This window comes from Chiloscyllium plagiosum, chromosome 4 (assembly GCF_004010195.1).
Source record: "Chiloscyllium plagiosum isolate BGI_BamShark_2017 chromosome 4, ASM401019v2, whole genome shotgun sequence".
In the NCBI taxonomy this organism is placed as follows: Eukaryota; Metazoa; Chordata; class Chondrichthyes; order Orectolobiformes; family Hemiscylliidae; genus Chiloscyllium; species Chiloscyllium plagiosum.
The window spans coordinates 36,095,301-36,116,375 of record NC_057713.1 but is presented as its reverse complement, the minus strand read 5'-3'; the positions used below and the strand labels follow the sequence as shown (position 1 = coordinate 36,116,375).

The 21,075-nt window shown below is 41.9% G+C and overlaps 1 protein-coding gene across 1 annotated transcript in view; it reads right to left on the bottom strand.

Annotated features, from left to right (window-relative positions):
• The window catches only part of nbeal2 (neurobeachin-like 2), a 239,806-nt gene that overhangs the window by 151,644 nt on the left and 67,087 nt on the right, over positions 1-21,075 (bottom strand). The window contains exons 2-3 of the mRNA XM_043687545.1: positions 6,632-6,726; positions 4,658-4,819 (exon numbers count right to left, since the gene is read on the bottom strand). Coding sequence (XP_043543480.1) covers positions 4,658-4,819; positions 6,632-6,726 — 257 coding nt within the window. The remainder of the gene's footprint in view (positions 1-4,657; positions 4,820-6,631; positions 6,727-21,075) is intronic.

The following is a 21,075-nucleotide window of genomic DNA, read 5'->3' as shown; positions in this document are numbered from 1 at the left end:
CTACTCTCCTAATATGACAGTCCTACCATCCCCAGTGTATTCCTTCTCTGGCAAGTATATCCTTTCTTAACTAGTGCACACAATACTCCTTCAATATTTACCAAGAGTGCCTTGGCAGCAACAGTACTGTTTTCCCTTTCTGGACTATCTAGAACCAGGAGACAGTCTCAGGATATGGGCTATTGAGATAGGACTGAGATGTAGAGTAAGGACATTACCCAGCTCCATTAACCTGAGCCAGGAGAAAATGCCCTGGAAGTTCAGCTTTCACTTTCAGGGCCCTGGTTTCTGGCAGCTAAGCTAAATGATTCGAGCAACAGTGCAGAGGCTGCCAGATGCAGAGACAGAAGGCCGACCTCCATGCACATGGGCAATGTCAAAGGTTTCTTTTCAAAATCATAAGACCAGCTCTCAGCCCACAACTCCCTACACCATCCCAATGGCCAATCTGTGCTACTGTAAACACTTCTTCCTCCCTGTATAGCTCTTATATCCAACTATGTTCTTGTACCATTCTCCATTCCCCCTCCTAGAACTATGTTGGCTCAGGCACTAACTCCCGCTAAAACCTTAGTCTTCGACCCACCTCCTTTTGCCATTACACATACCATGGCAATTCGCTGAGTATCCACCATTGCCAGACCTAGGACCTATGTTGAAATGAAGTACTTACTGAAAAACTTACTTTAAAAAAAAACTCATTGATAAAATAAAACTCACCACATTTAACCTCTTATAAATAAGGACTGAATTCATAATCCCATTTCAAAATCTTTAAGCAGCTTGAGTTGCCAATTAAATATCAAGCGACATGCACCTCACTGTGAGAACAAAAGGTTTTGCAATCTGTTGCGCACCAATATGATAACCCTCAGCTTTCTCAAAAAAAAAGACCTAATTATCTGTAGTCATTTGCTTTTAACATGTCAGTTTTCTTTTTTAAAATAGTGAGGGGACAAGAGTCCTAACTGACTTACCAGCATGATGGTTCCTTTTGACAGTTGTTTTTGATAGCTCCCTTGGTAGCTCCACATTCATCTTTATTTTTAACAACTCCAATAACTCCCAAAGGAAACATGACCATGTCCCAAAAGTGTTATGGGACCATAACCATAAGGGTACTATAACCCTCAAGACTCCATGAAATTCAGACCTGCTCTTACAAAGTTTAATCTGCACACTTTGCTTCACACATCTAGCCAACCGTGAAACACAAACATGGAGTGGCTGCACCCATGGAATGCATGCACGTGCAACATGACCAGTCCCCATTTATTCTCCTTCAGCTTCCTCTCTCATTTGTGCAATGATCAAGAGAATTCCCTTCATTGCAAAAGTCCAGACCTATGACAAAAGCCCAATTTCAGATTGCTAACGTCTATCATAGCTAAGTGCTGATTCTTTTTTCATACCAACTACTGTGTGACTTTTGCTGAAATAATTCCAGAGAGGCTGGTATCCCATCCCCAAATCTCCCTTTATTTACACATGAACACTCCTTACCTATAGTACTGCCTCATTCAAGTCAGATACCAGAACGTCAGGTTCTCTGACATGCACCTTTTTATCTGTCAGCCAAGGCTCCCTGACTGGACCCGATTTACAGCCCCCAACATATTCTGTGTTGTCCAGCTGGTGGACCTCATCACAATTACTACATCTGAGAGAATCTGGAACACTCCAAGTCACCATCTAATCAACATCTATTTTCTAAGCAATACCATGGAAAGTCTATTTAACTTGTTGTTTCACTATTACTTGTGACAGTTAGCTGAGCATACAATGGACCTCTAAGTGACCAGAGTATACTAACTTTTGAGGTTAATTTCCAGTTTTATTCCCTTATGTTCCAATTTCACAGGCTTTTCAACAGACCAACGCCAAGATAAAAGACTTAACTTTCCTTGGGCAATTACAGTAGACATAGCATAATTTTTCCTTCAATTCTTCCCATCTAGATTTGACAGTCAGTCAGAGAGAAACAGACCCTTCAGTCCAACTTGTCTATGCCGACTCGATAATCTAATTCAATTGATTCCCACTTTCCAGCATTTGGCCGATATCCCTCTAAATCCTTTCGATTCATGGACCCATCCAGATGCCTTTTAAATGTTGTAATCATACCAGCCTCTACTATCTCCTCTGGCAGCTCATTTCATACATGCACTACCATCTGCGTGAAAAAGTTGCCCCTTAGATTCCTTTTATATCTTTCCCCTCTCACCCTAAACCTATGCCCTCTAGTTTTGGACTCCCCTAACCTGAGAAAAAGAGCTTGACTATTCAACCTATCCATGCCTCTCATGATTTATAAGCCTTTAGATGGTCACCTCTCAACCTCTGACACTCTGGGGAAAATAGCCCCAGCCTATTCTGCCTCTCCCAAAAGATCTAACCCTCCAACCCTAGCAACATTCTTGTAAATTTTTTCTGAACCCTTTCAAGTTTCACAACATCCTTCCTATGGCAGGGAGATTAGAACTGAACGCAGTTTTCAAAAAGTTGCCCAATCAATGTCCTGTAGAACCGCTACATGACATCCCAATTCCTATACTCAATGCACTGACCAATAAAAGGTAAGCATACCTTCTTCACTACCTTTCTACCTGCAACTCCACTTTCAAGGAATCATGAACCCAAGGTCTCTTTGTTCAGCAGCACTCTCCAGGATCTTACCATTAAGCATACAAGTTCTACCATGATTTGACTTTCCAAAATGCAATACCTTACATTTGGTCCATTTGATCAAGATCCCATTGTACTTTGAGATAACCTTCTGCACTGTGAACTATACCATTTATTTTGGTGTCATCTGCAAACTTACTAACCATACCTCTGATATTCATATCCAAATCGTTTATATAAATGACAAAGAGCAGTGGAGCCAGCACCAATGTTTGTGGTACACCACTGGTCACAGGTCTACAGTCCAAAAAGCAACCCTCCAAAAGCAACTAATGTGAAACACCTGTTAAGGATCTCAACCATCTCCTGTCTCCTGTCCTCAGGCCAATTGTGTATCCAAATGGCTAGGTCTCCCTGTATTCTTTGTGATCTAATCTTGCTAACCAGTCTATCATGTGGAACCTTGTCGAATGCCTTACAGTCCTTATAGACAACATCGACCTCTCGACCTTCATCAATCTTCTTTTTCACTTATTCAAAAAACTCAATCGTGAGAGAAACAGGATTTCCGAAGCACAAGTCGAGGTGGCTATCCCTAATCAGTACTTGCCAGTCAAATACATGCAAGTCCTGTCCCTTAGAATCCCCTCCAACAACTTACTCACCATTATCGTCAGGCTCACCAGTCTATAGTTCCTTGGCTTTTCCTTACTAACTTTCTTCAATAACAGCCCCACATTAGCCACCGCCCAGTCTTCCAACACCTCACCCGCAGCTATTGATGATACAAATATCTCAGCAACGGGCGCAGCAATCACTTCCCTAGCTTCCCACAAAGTTCTGGGATAAAGCTGATCAGGGCCTGGGGAATTTATCCAACTTTATGCATTTTAAGATATCCAGCACCACCTCCTCTGGAATATGGACACTTTTCAAGATACCACTATTCCTTTCTCCAGGTTCACCAGCTTTCATATTCTTCTCCACAGTTTAAAAACTAATGTGAAATACCTGTTTAGGATCTCAACCATCTCCTGCAGTTCCACACACAGCCGACCTTGTTGATCTTTAAGAGGCCCTATTCTCTCCCTAGTTAGCCTTTTGTCCTTAAAGTACTTGTAGAATCTTTTTGGATTCTCCTTAATCCTATTTACCAAAGCTATTTCATGTCCCCTTTTTGCCCTCCTGATTTCCTTGAAAGAGTTCAGAAAAAAAGTACAAGTATGTTGCCAGGATTTGAGGGTTTGAGCTATAGGGAGAGACAGAATAGACTAGGGCTATTTTTCCTTGAGTGTTGGAGGCTGAGGGGTGACCTCAGTATAAGCTAGCCCTTATATTCTTCTAGAGATTCACTCGAACCCAGCTGTTTATATATCTGACATATGCCTCCTTTATCTTGACCAGAGCCTCAATTTCTCTTGTCACCTGGCATTCCCTACACCTACCAGCCTTGCCCTTCACTGTAATAGGAATATACTGTCTCTAAATTCTCATTATCTCATTTTTGAAGGCTTCCCACTTTCCAGCTGTCCCTTTCCCTGCAAGTATCTGTCCCCAGTCACCTTTTGAAAGCTTTTTGCCTAATACCATCAAAATTGGCCTTACTCCAATTTAAAACTTCAACTTTTTGATCAGGTCCATGACTATTTTAAAATAGAATTATGATCACTGGCCCCAGAATGCTCCTCCACTGTCACCTCGGTCACTTGGTCCGCCTTATTTCCCAAGAGAAGGTCAAGCGTTGCTCCTTCGCCAGGAGGTACAGCCATGTTCTGAATAAGAAATTGTTCTTGTACACACTTAACAAATTCCTCTCCATTTAAACCCTCAACACTATGGCAGTCCATGTCTGGAAAGTTAAAATCCCCGACCATTACAACCCTATTATTCTCACAGATAACTTGTCTCACTGTCGTCTCTCCTAGTCCTGCCAAAATTTGCTCCTACTCCCAAACCTGTGTCTATGGAGCAAATTAAACATAAAATCTGAAAACATAACAACAAAGAAAAAGAATAATGCAAATATATGCACCTGCAGATAATAATGAGAAATTTTATCAGGAGGAGCGCTTGCCCAAGGCCTGCCTCAGCCTCTTCAGTGGATAATCTCTGTACACATTCATTTAGTTGCTGGCTCAGAACTTGAAGCACATTGCCTGGCAACAGTGGAATCTCTGTAGCCATCTCTTCAGGTCTGGAACAAGAAAACAGTGATTGAAACCATAGCAACAAAATGTTAATCAGATCAGCCCTTGACCTAGCAAGAACTAAAAACATTTTGTCCCTGCCCCCCTCATGTCTGTGGATGAAAACTGAACATGTTCACTTTAAGCAATTAAGTACTTCAAGAAAATGAAACAATTTTGAAAAAGTCCAGTGGTTTCTCAATTAATTTTTATTTTCTGATGCAATATCCGAACACTGAACTCTCAATCTTGACTATGTCACTTTAAGACAACAGTAAGTAGAGGTCAGACATTTCCTATAATATGCAGCGATGCTTGGCCACAGGGCCTGCCAGGTGACCTCAGACTAAGTTTTAACTTGCCTTTATTATAACTGGAAAACATCTGCTGTGACATCATCTTTGAGCCTGAAGATTCTGAGTTAAAGATAAATTTCAGAGATTTGTACAGGTAATAATACTCATGATGCTCCAGTGCAGCAGGAAGGGAATGCTCTTCTACTGCAGTTTTGTCATTTGGATGAGATCTTAAACCAAGTCTCTGTCTACTCTCTCATGGCACTTATTTTTTTTTTTAAGAAAAGCAGGGAAAGTCTCTGCTTTGTCCTAACTGATATTTCTCCCTCATTCAACAGCACTAAAAAGTAGTGATCTGGTCAGTATCAAATCACCATGTGCGTAAGTTTGCTGTATGCAAATTGATTGCTGCTTTACCTACAATTACAACAGGGACTATATTCTACAGTATTTCATTGGTTGTAAAGCACTCTGGGACATGAAGGTTATAAAAGGTGCTGCATGTAAATGAAAAACCTATTTTTTTTCAGTGAGGAAAAAAATAGGGTGAGAATTGCAAAATTACCATGAAAATTATCATCAAAATCATAATCAAATTGCAAGCATATTGGGTCAAATATATATTAAATCAGTTTGCTTAACTTTAATATCATATGACAGGTGAAAGGAAGGAGATCGGTGTGAAAGTTACTGAGCCAGGTAATAAGAGAAAGGTGAACAAAGGCTCAGGATTACAATTTGTTAGCCTGGTATACTGCTGTGCCATTACACTGTGACACACAGCAAGCTAACGTAGCATCATGCCCACTGTTCTGAGATAATTGGAGGAAGATTAACAAATTGCTGTTGCTCACCTCTGTAGCAGAGGTCTAGCATATTCACACTCTTTGCAGCAATCGTTCCCCTTTCTTTTAAGTCCCACTTATCCATTTTGTCGGTACCACTTTGTCTCCTTCTAAACATTTGTCTCTTGTTCTTTCTAGGCTAGTGCCTTGAAAGCATAGTCATCTCCAAGACAGAAGGTTATGAATTCAGGCACCAACTCAGCGACTTGAATATACAATTCTGGCCTGCACTTTCACTCCACTTACCACTTTAGATATCTTTGCAAGGCAAAAATCTATTGAGATCTGAAAGGTTCAATTGACCTTTTATGCGCAAGAAGTGTTTCTCAATTTCACATCTAAGCAACATAGCTCTAAGATTCTGTCCATTTGTTCTGTATTTTTCACCAGCTGTATTCGCTCCTTTGCATGTGCCCTGTTGAATCCATTTAACATCCTGATATATCCTGACAAAATACTGACAATATCACTCCTCAACCGCCAAACTCCAATTAGATACAATTGATGACTTAGGTAGTATTTTTCTTAAAATTCAGTGAAGTGTCCCTGACCATAATTATAATTATTCATTCATCAATGCTGTGCAATCAATCAATCGTAAATTTAACAAAAATGGCTGCAAGAAATTACGGAGCAGAAAATTAAAATGGGATAAAGACATTTTACTTGTTGCACTCACCTTCGCTGCAATGGTTCATAAGTGTTGACATCAATAATTCGTTCAAAGGAAGTGACAAAGGCTTCAAGCCATTGTTGCAGATAGTGAGGATCTTTCTGCAAAGAAAGCACAAAAATTAAATGAAGTCCTCAGGTTTTGCTCCTTTTGACCTTACACACAGGACAGACCGGTAACACTGGCAAATTTCCTTTCCTACAGTGTGTTTGATTTTTAAAAATAGAATCTGATGTCTTTATGGTCACTTTTTCTAGTGCTAAGTTTTAATTTACATTTTAAAACAAAGTATTGGCAAGTTTCAAATTGCTGTGGTGGAATTGTGAACTCCTTAACACAGATCAATAGTCTATGCCTCCGAATTATTAGGACAGCAACACAACTGTAGTACCATATGCCTCATAATATCCAAGTTTGGCTTTTCTGCTCTCGTCTGCACTTCAGCAATCTGACCACGGTGTCAGCCTCACACTCAGACCTCAATTGATTTAACAATGTAAGTCTGTGTTGTATTTGGCTTGTTCACTATCCTCTCAGACTAGTTGATGAACAGGTTTAGCTCTGCTTTGATCTTGGGTGGGGTCCAATTCACTCACATTTTGCACCTGCCAACCTGATAGGACTTATTTCTGACCTGGTCAGCACATAACTGTAGAGTCACATTGCTAAATACTTGGCTTTTATTTTATAAAATGGGTGAGGTCTTGTCAGTGTGCTGTACGCTTTCAATTAAATTTCTTTGAAATATTCTGGGTGTTCTTATGGACTTTGTCAAGATATTCAGGTTGTGGATTCTGACAGAAGAGAACTTTCAAGAACATAGTAATTACCGGATAAACAAAATCCAGCCTGAAAATACAAAGATCAATTTATTTCACTAACCAGCATCGTGGTAGTTGCATGATACAACAATTATGGAATTGTTAACTAATCATTGTCCTGTAATAATCAAAGCATAAAAAAGGAGACTCAAAAGACTATGCAGCCTGCTTGGTTTAAACTCCAGATTCCCTGATAAACCAAATACCAGTCTATCCCAACATTAATAATACTCAATTGTGAAGCAGTCACTGCAGAAACTGATTTATTTCAATTAAATGGAGACGAGGTGATGAAACTCCAATTGTTAAACGCAACTGAAACCATAAATCTGATATTAATGCAAAGAAGGTTTTGAATTGGGCATGATGATTGCAACGTTTAGAAAAAGTCAGAAGATCAGTTTCTCTAATTTGTACTTGATGCGGCCAATGCTGATATGAAATTATGAGGATCCAGGAGCCAAGATACATTTACAAAGAACGAAGTCAGAAGAAGATTCAGTGATGCTTCCCTTAAAACATGTTAGGTGCCGTCAAAAATAGGAGGGACATACTTTTCCCAATAATGACAGCATTATTATCTGCTGTTTTCACCAATGTTACATGGTTGCAAGTGCCTGAGAAGGTGAGCTGCATAACCATTCTGTTCTGTTGGCCTTAAATATAATGCAGGAAATGCTTAATGACCTAACTGGGTCAGAAGAGTAAGTATACTTCTTGATTCACCAACAACATATGATGCAAACGCTTCCACATTCACACTCTCTTGCCAAACTTACTCCATTACACCATTTCTCACATTCAGTTCAGTTTCAGCAGCATCCAGCCTTCACTTGATCTGCATTTCCTTCCCTCCAATGTAACTACCTGCAGTGTATTGCATCTGACAGTCACTCTCACCCAACACACTGTATCCAGAATTAATTATTAAAATTCACTCACAGTGATTAATACATGCCTCTAACAAAAAGATGAGAAACAAAACAGAGGACGAGAGAATACCCTGACACATATTGTACAGCTAACAGATGAGGAAATGTAATGGAAATAAAATGGGTCATCAGTGCCCCTCTCAGTTGGAAATTGAGAGACAGAGAACTTATTGGTGGTAGAGTGTAAGTCTCAGACATACATGCTGATTTTATTTCATCATGACTGATGTATGATAAGACGAGGGACTGTGTTTTTCAAGAGTGTTGCTTTGCCATGACTAATTCATAGATTTTGTTTTCCCACAAGAAAAGTAATTAGAGATGCATAGGGATCATTCCTTAGAGGACCTCTTTCCATCCCAGAATGCACTGTCAGGCGATGTACACACATGCATCAGTGCAAATATTCCCACTTCAGTGCAACCAATGTTAAGAGTTTTGTATTTTCCAGCTGGTCATTTACAGTTTAGAAGTGAGCATCAGCAGAAACTGGCAGCAGGGAACAGCTGCAGAGAATCGAAGAGATGGAACACATTACCATTGCGCCACAAGAGCCCTCCAAAAGCAATGATCCGCCTCTGGGTCAGGAGAGCCAGGTTGAAGTCCAGAAGTGTGTATTAACAGTTCTGAACAGGTTGTTTAGAAAATATCCATATTGCCCTTGGAGTCCTTCGCAGTGGGACACAGACACTAAATTCCAAGGTCATCATGAAGGAGAATATTCGAGTCATTGTCATAGAGATGTACAGCACGGAAACAGACCCTTCAGTCCAACTTGTCCATGCCGACCAGAAAAAGATGTATAACAGACATTTAGCAAGGTGAGAACAGATATACTACATACACACACACACTCACTATCTCCAATAATGGACTGAATGCATTTCAACTGAAAGTATAGGATTACAGATAATTGAAAGATTGCTTGCATGCAAAAAGTGGACAAATCCATGGAGGTGCACATTTGACTGTCATGTTTATAATGGCCAAGACCACAACTATGGCAAATATACCTTTACTTAAATAGGATCAAAAGTTGCCTCACGCAGGGCCTTACAAGGCATCATTCATCTTTTCTTCACCAAGCTGCTCTCCAAAAGGATGTCACTAAAGAAAGGAACAGGGAAATGGAACTTAACTCAAAATGCTCCCACTTCTCATCAGTTGCCCCTCCCCATCCTATCATGCTCCCTCTCCCCTCTCCTCAACCAGTATCTGACATGCTACTTGATCTCGGATGGTACATTCTATCCTGGAACAGGTGGAGGTGGCACAATCTTTGGCAAGGTAACAGGACAAAAGCACTTGAATTGTCAGCCTCTATTTTCTACTTGTGAGACAAGACAAAAAGTGGTGTAAATAGTATAAGTTTAAGCAAATCCAATTCACCAAAGATATTTATATGGAAGCTTGACAAAATATTGCAATGTCAAGTCCTCTTTTCTTCCAAAAAAGATGCCACGTATAATTAAATCATTTTTAAAAAAAATTTTTATACCACTGAGTCCTGTCGAAGCTGGATCATTATGTACAAACAGATTTTCAATCAATCAGTCACAGATTCAAGGGGCATGCAGAAAAGGCAGGTAAGTCGAGTTCAGAACTACCCTGTTAGCCATGATCTCATTGAACAGCAGAGCAAACTCGATGAATGGACTACTTCTGCACCGATATCTGATGGTCTTAGTAACAAGATGCAGCATTAATGCCAAGGTCATCTCCATCTTTAGCCCTCTCCATTACATAGTGTTGTGCAAGACAGAACATGCCACAATGATTGTGGATACCCTCCCAGTAAGAAATGAAAACATGTCCAGACTAATCTAAGCACCTAAAGTGCACAACCCGATGTCAGACCTGATTATACCATGACACTACTGTATCTCACTGGTGGTGACACAAGTCCAGTTTGAAGGGGAAGGAATTACCTCTCGTTTCCTATAAGCCATGATTTGGAATGCCGGTGTTGGACTGGGGTACACAAAGTTAAAAATCACACAACACCACGTTATAGTCCAACAGGTTTAATTGGAAGCACACTAGCTTTCGGAGTGTCGCTCCTTCATCAGGTGTGTGTTAGGATTGAGCCCTCCACTACCACCTGATGAAGGAGCGACGCTCCGAAAGCTAGTGTGCTCCCAATTAAACCTGTTGGACTATAACCTGGTGGTGTTGTGAGATTTTTAACTTCCTATAAGCCAACCCCAAAGTCTCCAAGGGGATTTTACAAGCACTTAATGGGACAGAGTAAGTAAACCCAAAATAACATTGCCCTTGTGGTTTTGGAAACAGAAGACAATGGTACAGGTTCAGGGTTGTGAGGGGAGGTTTCAGCACATTCTTAAATAATGGTTGGTCATGGCCACATGAAGTTGTCAAGCTGTGGAGGCACTCGAGAGAGCATTAGATGACCACACAAGATAGAAATAATTGCACAGATATGGGAAAGGGCAGGAGATTGGCACAAGGTAATAGAATGGTTGCAAGTTTGATGGGCCAAATGGCCTCCTCCTGTGGTGTAACAATTCTATGATTCTGCGAAGAAGGGAGCCTGAGACCAGGTCAATTTGAGAAACAATACAATGTTGTAATGGGAAGACAATGGTATTGACTTCCTGGTTTGATTTGGCTTACAGGAGCTCTCTCATATAGAATGGTCTTCTTGCAGTTCTGATGAAGGGTCACTCGGTCCGTAACGTTAACTCTGACTTCTGTCCACAGAGGATGCCAGACCTGCTTAGTTTTTCCAGCAATTTCTCCTTTTGTTTCTGATTTGCAGCATCCGCAGTTCTTTTGGTTTTTATTCAACCTTCTTGCTATTGACTAGTCAGGAAATGCGACATTATTAAAGGATAAATAAATAATTGTGCACTATGATTCAGTTACAGGGAATTTACTTCAGATTCAAAACAGTACAAAGCACCCTAATCTATGAAGTGGGACTTATTCCTGTAACTTCCTGACTTACAGTTCAGGAATATTCCCTTCCTTTAAATAGCAGGTACTGTTGTGGAAAACCAGTAAGGCACCTGCTCCTTGGCTGCCACCTTGGAAGGAAGTTCTGGGCAGGAAAGCCGATGGTCAACTATTCCTAACCTGGTGCCAATAAAGATTGTTAAATCATCAATTAACAATCCATTAAGAGCCTTATCTAACCATCAGCCCAATTAGCTGTACTCCTGATGGGCAAGAAGAGGCAGCATTCCCAAGTTTAAAAACAGGGTGGCTTTCCTGCTGTAAACGGGGCTCAGTTTGTCTCAAATAGAGAATAATCTGAAGCATATACAGAGGCAGGGGAATGGCCATTTAATGGCACTTGATTCTGAACCCACCTTGACCCTCATCTGTGATTCCTCACTCCGAAAAGGTCATTTCCCATCCCAATGTCTTTGGGTCTTCACCATTATTGCACAAATCAATAGTGGTGAAGTACACTGCCACACACAGCTGAAGCCAAACAGTTCAGGTGAGCAGGATCTTGCTGTTCCCAAGAGTGCGTGACTGAGAAATCATTGGGGTGATGAATACTAACTCGAGCAGGCTCTCTCACTGGTGGGGGATGTCGTACTAAGATGCCCACGCCTCCAAACATAATAAAAAGGAAAAGTATCAGTTACAAGGTGAAAGTGCTACTGTTTAATCACTTCTGGCATTTAATGGAGAAAAAAAGATTATCGGAGTTCTTTAAATAGCAATCAAAACAGATAACGTAGACATAAGAGATGCTAAACTGAGATTAACAGCATAACTTTAAAGATGGAAGGACAACCTGATAACACTGTTAGAACACAAAATAGATTATTTTTAAACAGAGCCAGTGAAACACAAAGGCAAAGTGGTTGTTAACAAAAACAGAAGCTAGTGGAAAAACTCAGCAAGTTTGGCAGCATCTGTCAAGAGCAATCAGCATTAATGGACCCAGGTAACTGCACCCGAAATGTTACCTGATTGTTCTTCATAGATGCTGCCAGACCTGCTGAGTTTTTCCACCAACTTCTGCTTTTGTTTCTGATTTACTGCATCCGCAGTTCATGTGGGTTTTTTTTAAGTAGTTATTAAACCTTAATAAATTAGCTGTGAAGAGTCATCTAGACTCGAAACATTAGCTTGTTCTCTCTCTGCCTAATCCGCTGTGATTTCCAGTATTTTATGTTTTCAGTACAGATTATGTACAGTAATTTGCTCTTACCTTGACAAATTGCTTGTTAGGTGTTAGCAGGAGTATTGTGCTCAATACTTTATAACAACTATAGGAAGGCCTTGAAAAGGTTGCAAATAGGATTTTCCAAGATGATATCAGGGTTTAACATTCAATTATCCCAGTGAAGCTGGAATTGCTATTTTTAAAGAACAGAGTAAGTTAAGGGAAGATTTCCTGGGGATGAGCAGGATTTTAAGGGTATCAAATAAACAGGAACAGCTGTAAGTTTTTTTTTATATTTAAATTGTATCATGACATGGGATAAACTCTCTTGCTTAATTTAAAACCAGCAACACAGACAAGATTTATCCAGTGTAGTAATCTGTGAAAATTCGATAGGCCAAGAACTAGTTAAAGTAAAAAAAATTCTTTTTCTTCTTAGGGATTTCTGCTTCACAGGTTACTGATTGAGAAAGGTACCTTCTAAGAGAACTATTTTTCGGGCAGGCTTTTTACATGCTGGGGCTTGGCAGTTCTCTGCACAACTGTTCAAATTTCCCCTGGTCTTATACCCTCAAAGCATCGGATTATGTCATTGGCTTTTAAGGTTGTCAATATACAAAATTCAAACTGGATTGGAGTTTGGTATTTTTCAGGGTATAATTTAAACTTGCGCCCACACCTCCCCCCTTACTTCCCTCCAAAGCCCAAGGGATACTTCCATATCTGCCACAAATTCACCTGCACCTCCACACACATCATCTATTGCATCCGCTGCACCCGATGTGGCCTCCTCTATATTGGGGAGACAGGCCGCCTACTTGTGGAACACTTCAGAGAAAACCTCTGGGACACCCAGACCAACCAACCCAACCACCCCGTGGCTCAACACTTCAACTCCCCCGCCCACTCCACCAAGGACATGCAGGTCCTTGGACTCCTCCATCGCTAGACCAGAGCAACACGACGGTTGGAGGAAGAGCGACTCATCTTCCGCCTAGGAACCCTCCAACCACAAGGGATGAACTCGGATTTCACCAGTTTCCTCATTTCCCCTCCCCCCACCTGGTCTCAGTCAAATCCCTCGAACCCAGCACCGCCTTCCTAACCTGCAATCTTCTTCCTGACCTCTCCACCCCCACCCCACTCCGGCCTATCACCCTCACCTTGACCTCCTTCCACCTATCGCATCTCCAATGCCCCTCCACCAAGTCCCTCCTCCCTACCTTTTATCTTAGCCTGCTGGGCACACTTTGCTCATTCCTGAAGAAGGGCTTATGCCCGAAACATCGATTCTCCTGTTCCTTGGATGCTGTCTGACCTGCTGCGCTTTTCCAGCAACACATTTTCAGCTTTTAAACCAGAGCCCCATTTGCTTTACTAAACTGCATCTCAGCGGGTGAGGTCACAAACTCTGATGTGTGTCTTCTTGCAAAATTAGATCCCTAGGATTGTGAGTGGTACCTGTCCCTTTGGAGGAAGAAGCACATGCATCCCTAGCAGGCCAAGTAGAAATTCAACAGGGTCCATATTAATGTTTTAAATCAATGAATTATGAAATATAATGGCCTCCCATCCTCTCCTGGATGGGTGCATGGGCAGCTCAACCTTTCTGCCTAATGGCTCCCACTGCTTTCGGACGAAATATGGGAAGATGATGGCATTGTTATCATGTCACCAGCGTACTTACCCAAAGATCCAGGCTAACTCTCTGGGCATAAGCTCAAATCCCACCTTAACAGATGTTGGAATTTAAATTAAATTTATAGATGAGAATGGTCTCAATAAATGGTGACCATGACAACTATCAATGATTGTTGCAAACCACCTATTTCACTAATCCACTGGTTTTATCATAACGTTACATGTGACCCCAGAACCACAGACTTCTAACTGCCCTCTAAAGTCAAACCAGCCAATTCAAGGCCAATTAAGAATGGATAACAAATGCTGGTTTTGCAAGTGATACACACAACTCATGAAATAATGCAAAAAAGTGGGCGTGTTCTGAAGAGCTTTATTTCAGAAAACAGCACGAAGTAATAAGCTTTTAGAAATAGCTGATCTCATCACCTTGAGCACAGGGTGCAGCTCAAATGTTGTGCAATGCAAATTATAGGAAAATATTTGGCCAGCAGAGTTAAAAAAAAAAGAAAGGAAAAGGTACCAAAAGGATATAATTACTGGATGATTTTCTTCAGCAATATCATACTTATGGCACTGGGCTGTCCAAATTCTGATAACGTCAATTGAAAAACTGGATTTAACAATCCACAAACTATGGAAAGGCATCAGGAAATATGTGACAAAAAAAAGTGACGACATTAAATTTAGAGTCTCATGGTCTCTGGCTCTTCAGGGAGGGGACCTATCACCTGGTCTGACTTGCATGAGACGCTGCCCCACAAGATATAAAATACCTTTAACTCCCCCAGGATAATTAGGGATGGATAATGAAAGCGTCCAAGTAAACCAATGATAAAATGAGAAAATGAACAGATGCTTTTCCAGGGGAGGCCTTAACCTTGTGATATTATCACTGGACTGTTAATCCGAAGACTCAGGTAATGTCTGAGGTGCCTGGGTTTCAATTCTGCCATGGCAGATGGTTGAATGTGAAATCAATAAAATTAAAAATTCAGAAATCAGAGTCTAAATGATGACTATGAATCCATTCTTGGATTGTTGGTTTACTAACCTCCTTTCAGCCAGTGTTACCTGGTCTGGCTCACATGTGACTCGAGAACCACAGCAGTGTGGTTGACTTTTAACTGCCCTCTGGGCAATTAGGGATGGGCAATAAATGCTGGTCTAGCCAGCCATGTTCTCATACCTTGAATGATTTTATTTTAAAAAATCATCCTCTCTCCGTAGGTGTAAAGGACAGGTCAGACTTCGTAGGACAGAAGATTAACTTAAATGGTTATTTCACCCGACACCAGCTTTTCATTTCCAGATTATTTTTTTAAAATCTGAATTCAAATTCTCAAATGTCTTGTGGAATTTGAACTCTAATTCTGTGCATTTGCCAGCTACTACAAAAATGAAATACTGCAGATACAAATACTGCAATCTATTAAAAAATGTAGAAACACTGGAAACTATCTGCATGACAAGAATTAAGTATCTGTGGCAACTGTAACAAAGGGCAGAATGTTGTGCTTTTCCTTCTAAATGTGGCGGTGGGTGAAAAGTGGGACACCGCCCATCATCCCAAACAGGAAAGTCCACTTGATCCTGTGCTCATTGGGTAGTGAAGGGATCACTTGTAGCATTTTCACTGTTCTTGGAAGTGAACCAGTGACATCTCACTCCACTGAACTGGCAGTTGATCAAAGAACAGAAGCCACTGTGACCCAGTGCTGCTTCAGAGGCTCAGACTACTGGGGCACAACAACATAGGAGTCCAGAACCAGACTGGCAACTTTTATATGGAGTGAGCCACGTGGTGAAAGTGGACCACAGGACTCAAGGGCAAGGAGTGGCTTTAAGGAGCTATCCTCATGCTCTCTCATCTATGCCACCCCATCAAACTCTAATCAGGGCACACAAAGACACCTTTCCCACAACAAATCTGTGTCAAGACGTATCTGTGGCGACTGTAAGAAAGGGCAGAATGTTGTGCTTTTCCTTCCAAATGTGGAGGTGGGTGAAAATTGGGATACTGCCCACCATCCCAAACAGGAAAGTCCACCTGATCCTGCGCTCATCAGGTACTCAAGGGATCGGATACTCAAGACATCCTGCCCACAACAAATCCAGTAGGCAGGTCAGTCCATTAATGAATGCAGTGATCTTAGGTTGTTATTAATTGAAACCTTTATGAGATCAATTGATGGCAGCGCAGGAAAGCCTTTCCAGATATAACTTAATTCCTGTGATGGCACAATGGCTAGTACCTCCCAGTGCTAACCTGCCTGATGAATTTTCTCACCCAACACCATCCACGCCGCATCTCGGGCGGATAGAGTTCCACCCAAAGTTTCAATGTGATAACCTTTCATCTGGGCCAGTAACCACTGTACACTACAGAGTGATGCAAATCACTCACTTCGTGACTTAGAGTTCAAGGCACTTTTTTGTGGTCTTGCAGCACTGTCCACATCCTCAGATCAAAAAGTTCTCATCTTAAAATCATCACTTAAGTAATTCAGAAGGTACAGGGTTTTTACATCTTTACAATGTCAATATTGAGAAATCTGCATGGAAATAAGCTCAAGACAACAATGTAATACAGAAGTCTTCTGAAGAAGTCCCCTTTAACTACACACATAGCACAAAAGCAAGAAAATTCTTTAAAATGCCAGGAAAACCTATGATAAAATCACAAAAAAAATTGCATATTTTGATGTCCTTACAGCCTCGCAACACAGTCCACAATGATCAAGTGGTATTTAAAGTGTTTCAATATAGGAACAAAGCAGTCAATTAGCACCGAATAGGTTTCAAAAACAGTTAAAAACAAAATCAATGTTATATTGATAAAACAAAGGACTCTCCATGGTGCAATGACAGTGTCCTATAACTGGGCCAAATATCTGGGTTCAAGTCCCACACACCCCAGTCACATGTTTTAACATAGTTGATCAAGTTGGATATTTTTTCTCAATTACATTTTGATCTCTCGGGAACCTATGGTGCAGTAATAGCATCCTTACCTCTGGGCCAGAACGTTCAAGTCCCACCTTGGGTGTGCTGGCCACAGGCACGTATCATAACATGTCCAAACAGATTGTCTCAAAATAAGTTAAAAAGTGCCTTGTGGGTCTTAAAAAATGCCTGGACAAGATGACTGGGTTCAAGTCCCACTTGTTTCAGAGAGTGTATTATGAACAGGTTGATTAAAAATATCTATAATTATCAAATAATTCCACACATGCCACTGACCCTCCAAGCTCACACCCAGGTTATTATCGAACTTTGCTCAATCTGAGGCAGTGATTGTTGACCAGTGTAGTAAACAGCATTAATCACAACAGGTGAGCACAGCCTGGCACCTGCACAGTCATACTTAAGACCACAAAGTTAAAGTGTGGATTTGATATGATTCACCCCCATTTTACTTGCTCACCCTTTTGCCCATTTCCTCAATGGTTTGAATTGAAGATTAATTAATCATCTCTTTATTCATTCTCTCTTCAAAAATATGAAACTCTTCCCTGTTTTTTTTTGACTGAGACAGTCAGCTGATGCACTTCTGACAGGTGTAAAAGATTTCACATCACTACTCTAAGAGGGGTTGATCACAAACTGCATTGGGACAACAGCCTGATAAATTTCCGGGACGATATGTTCCGAGATGCCCCTCCCCTGAAACAAAACTGCTCAAAATGTTTGATACAATTACGCAAGGTAATTAATTTTTGATTCTTTTCATTAATGATATTTTCATTTTATAATAATACAATTCTTGCTGCAGCCTTAGTTGCAACCGTCGCATTCCATTGTACTTTCAGTATGATTGCTAACTTTCATATCACAGGGCGAGCCATAAGTTTACTTTTCCACAGGAAAACAGTACAAAATGTGACTAATGATACCAAAACAACTGGTGAAAAGTCAATTCAACAAACATTTGAACTACTTCTATCACAAAGCACAGTTTGTAGTCCGATATCCAAGACTTGGTGACATCTTGAAAACTGTCCAGATTACAGAGACAGTGGTGCTGGATGTCTTGAAACACTTAAAAGTGGATAAATCCCCAGGACCTGATCAGATGTACCCGAGAACTCTGTGGGAAGCTAGCAAAGTGATTGCTGGGCCCCTTGCTGAGATATTTGTATCATCAATGGTCACAGGTGAGATGCCAGAAGAGTGAAGGTTGGCTAACGTGGTGCCACTGTTTAAGAAGGGTGCTAAGGACAAGTCAGGGAACTACAGACCAGTGAGCCTGACAACGGTGGTGGGCAAGTTGATGGAGGGTATCCTGAGGGACAGGATGTACATTTATTTGGAAAGGCAAGGACTGATTAGGGATAGTCAACATGGCTTTGTGCATGGGAAATCATGTCTCACAAACTTGATTGAGTTTTTTGAAGAAGTAACAAAAAGGATTGATGAGGGCAGAGCGGTAGATGCGATCTATCTTCACTTCAGTAAGGTGTTCAACAAGGTTCCCCATGGGAGATTAGTTAACAAGGTTAGATCTCATGGATTACAGGGAGAACTAGTCATTTGGATGCAGAACTGGCTCAAAGGTAGAAGACGGGGGGTGGTGATGGAGGGTTGTTTATCAGACTGGAGGCCTGTGACCAGTGGAGTGCCACAAGGATCGGTGCTGGGTCCACTACTTTTCATCATTTTATATAAATGACTTGGGTGTGAGCATAAGTAGTATAGTGAGTAAATTGGTGGATGACATGAAAATTGGAAGTATCGTGGACAGCGAAAAGGGTTACCTCAGATTACAACAGGATCTTTATCAGATAGGCCAACGGGCTGAGAAGTGGCAGATGGAGTTTAATTTAGATAAATTCGAGATGCTGCATTTTAGGAAAGCAAATCTTAGCAGGCCTCATACACCTAATGGTAAGGTCCTAGGGAGTGTTGCTGAACAGAGACATCGGAGTACGGGTTCATAGCTCCTTGAAAGTGGAGTCGCAGGTAGATAGGATAGCAGAAACACTGTTTTGTATGCTTTCCTTTATTGGTCAGAGTATGGAGTACAGGAGTTGGGAGGTCATGTTGCAGCTGGTCAGGACAATTGAAAGGGTTGAGAAAAGATTTGAAAGGATGTTGCCAGGGTTGCAGGATATGAGCTTTAGGGAGAGGTTGAATAAGTTAGGACTGTTTTCTCTGGTACATCAGATGTTGAAGGGTGACCTTATAGAGGTTTACAAAATTATGAGGGGTATGGATAGGATAAATAGACAAAGTCTTTTCCCTGGGGTCGGGGAGTCCAGAACTAGAGGGCATAGGTTTAGGGTGAGTGGGGAAAGATTTAAAAGAGACCTAAGGGCAACATTTTCAAGCAGAGGGTGGAATGTGTATCGAATGAGCTGCCAGAGGACGTGGTGGAGGCTGGTACAACTGCAACATTTAAAAGGCATCTGGATGGGTATATGAATAGAAAGAGTTTGGAGAGATATGGGCCAGGTGCTGGCAGGTGGGAGTAGATTGGGTTGGGATTTTTTTTAATTTCAAAAATATACTTTATTCATAAAATACTTTGATGGTCTGTACAGTTGGACATGCCACACATATGTAAACATTCCATTTGTTTGCATACCAAAACAGAGTAATCATTCCTATTTAAAGGTCTGTACGATTACATTTTTAGCTGAGGCGTCAGCAGAGCCCAAATGACTGCGTGGGCCCCCTGTTCTTCTTTAGGCAGGCAGACGTTACATGGTGGTCTTTCCCCACTGCGCCTTGGCGGCGGCTGCCCCAAGCTTCAGTGCGTCCCTCAACACGTAGTTGGACCTTGGAATGGGCAACACTCAGTCAGGGTCAACTCCTTCAGTTGGAAGATCAACAGGTTTTGGACCGCCCAGAGAGCGTCCTTCACTGAGTTGATGATCCTCCAGGCACAGTTGATATTCGTCTCGGTGTGCATCCCGGGGAACAGACCGTACAGCACGGAGTCCCGCATCACAGCGCTGCTCGGGACGAACCTCGACAAACACCACTGCATTCCTCTCCAGACTTCCTCTGCATAGGCACATTCCAGAAGAAGGTGTGTGACAGTCTTCTCCCCCCAGCAGCCGCTTCGAGGGCAGCGTGCGCTGTGGCTGAGAGTCCGGGCATGCATAAAGGATCCCACAGGCAGAGCCCTTCTCACCACCAGCCAAGCCATGTCTTGGCTCTTGTTGGAAGGTTCTGGTTATGAGGCGTGCTGCCAAATGGCTTTGACAGTCTGCTCAGGGAACCGCTCAATAGGATCCGCCCTCTCCTGTTCCTGAAGGGTCTCAAGGACACTACGTGCTGACCGCTTCCTGATGGACTTGTGGTCAAAGGTGCTTTTCTTCATAAACTTCTCCACTCAGGACAGGTGATACGAAACAGTCCAACTACTCGGACGTTCCGCGGCAGCGAGGCCAGGCCCATCCTTCGCAACACCGGGGACAGGTAGAACCTCAGTACGTAGTGACACTTGGTGTTTGCATACCAGGGATCCACGCACAACTTGATGCAGCCACACACAAAGGTGGTCATCAGGGTGAGGGTGGTATTGGGTGTGTTTTTTCCCACTGTTGCCCAGATCTTTGTACAGCAAGTCCCTTTGGACCCGGTCCATCTTTGACCTCCATGTAAACTGGAAGATGGCCCAGGTGACTGCAACTGCACAGGTTCTGGGAAAAGGCCAGACCTGTGCCACGTATAATAGCAATGACAGTGCCTCACACCTGATGACCAGGTTTTTTACTGGAAGATGGCCCAGGTGACTGCAACTGCACAGGTTCTGGGAAAAGGCCAGACCTGTGCCACGTATAATAGCAATGACAGTGCCTCACACCTGATGACCAGGTTTTTTCCTGCGATGGAGAGCGACCGTAGCTTCCATCTGTCCAGTTTCTGCCTCACTTTGCTGATACGCTCCTCCCAAGACTTGGC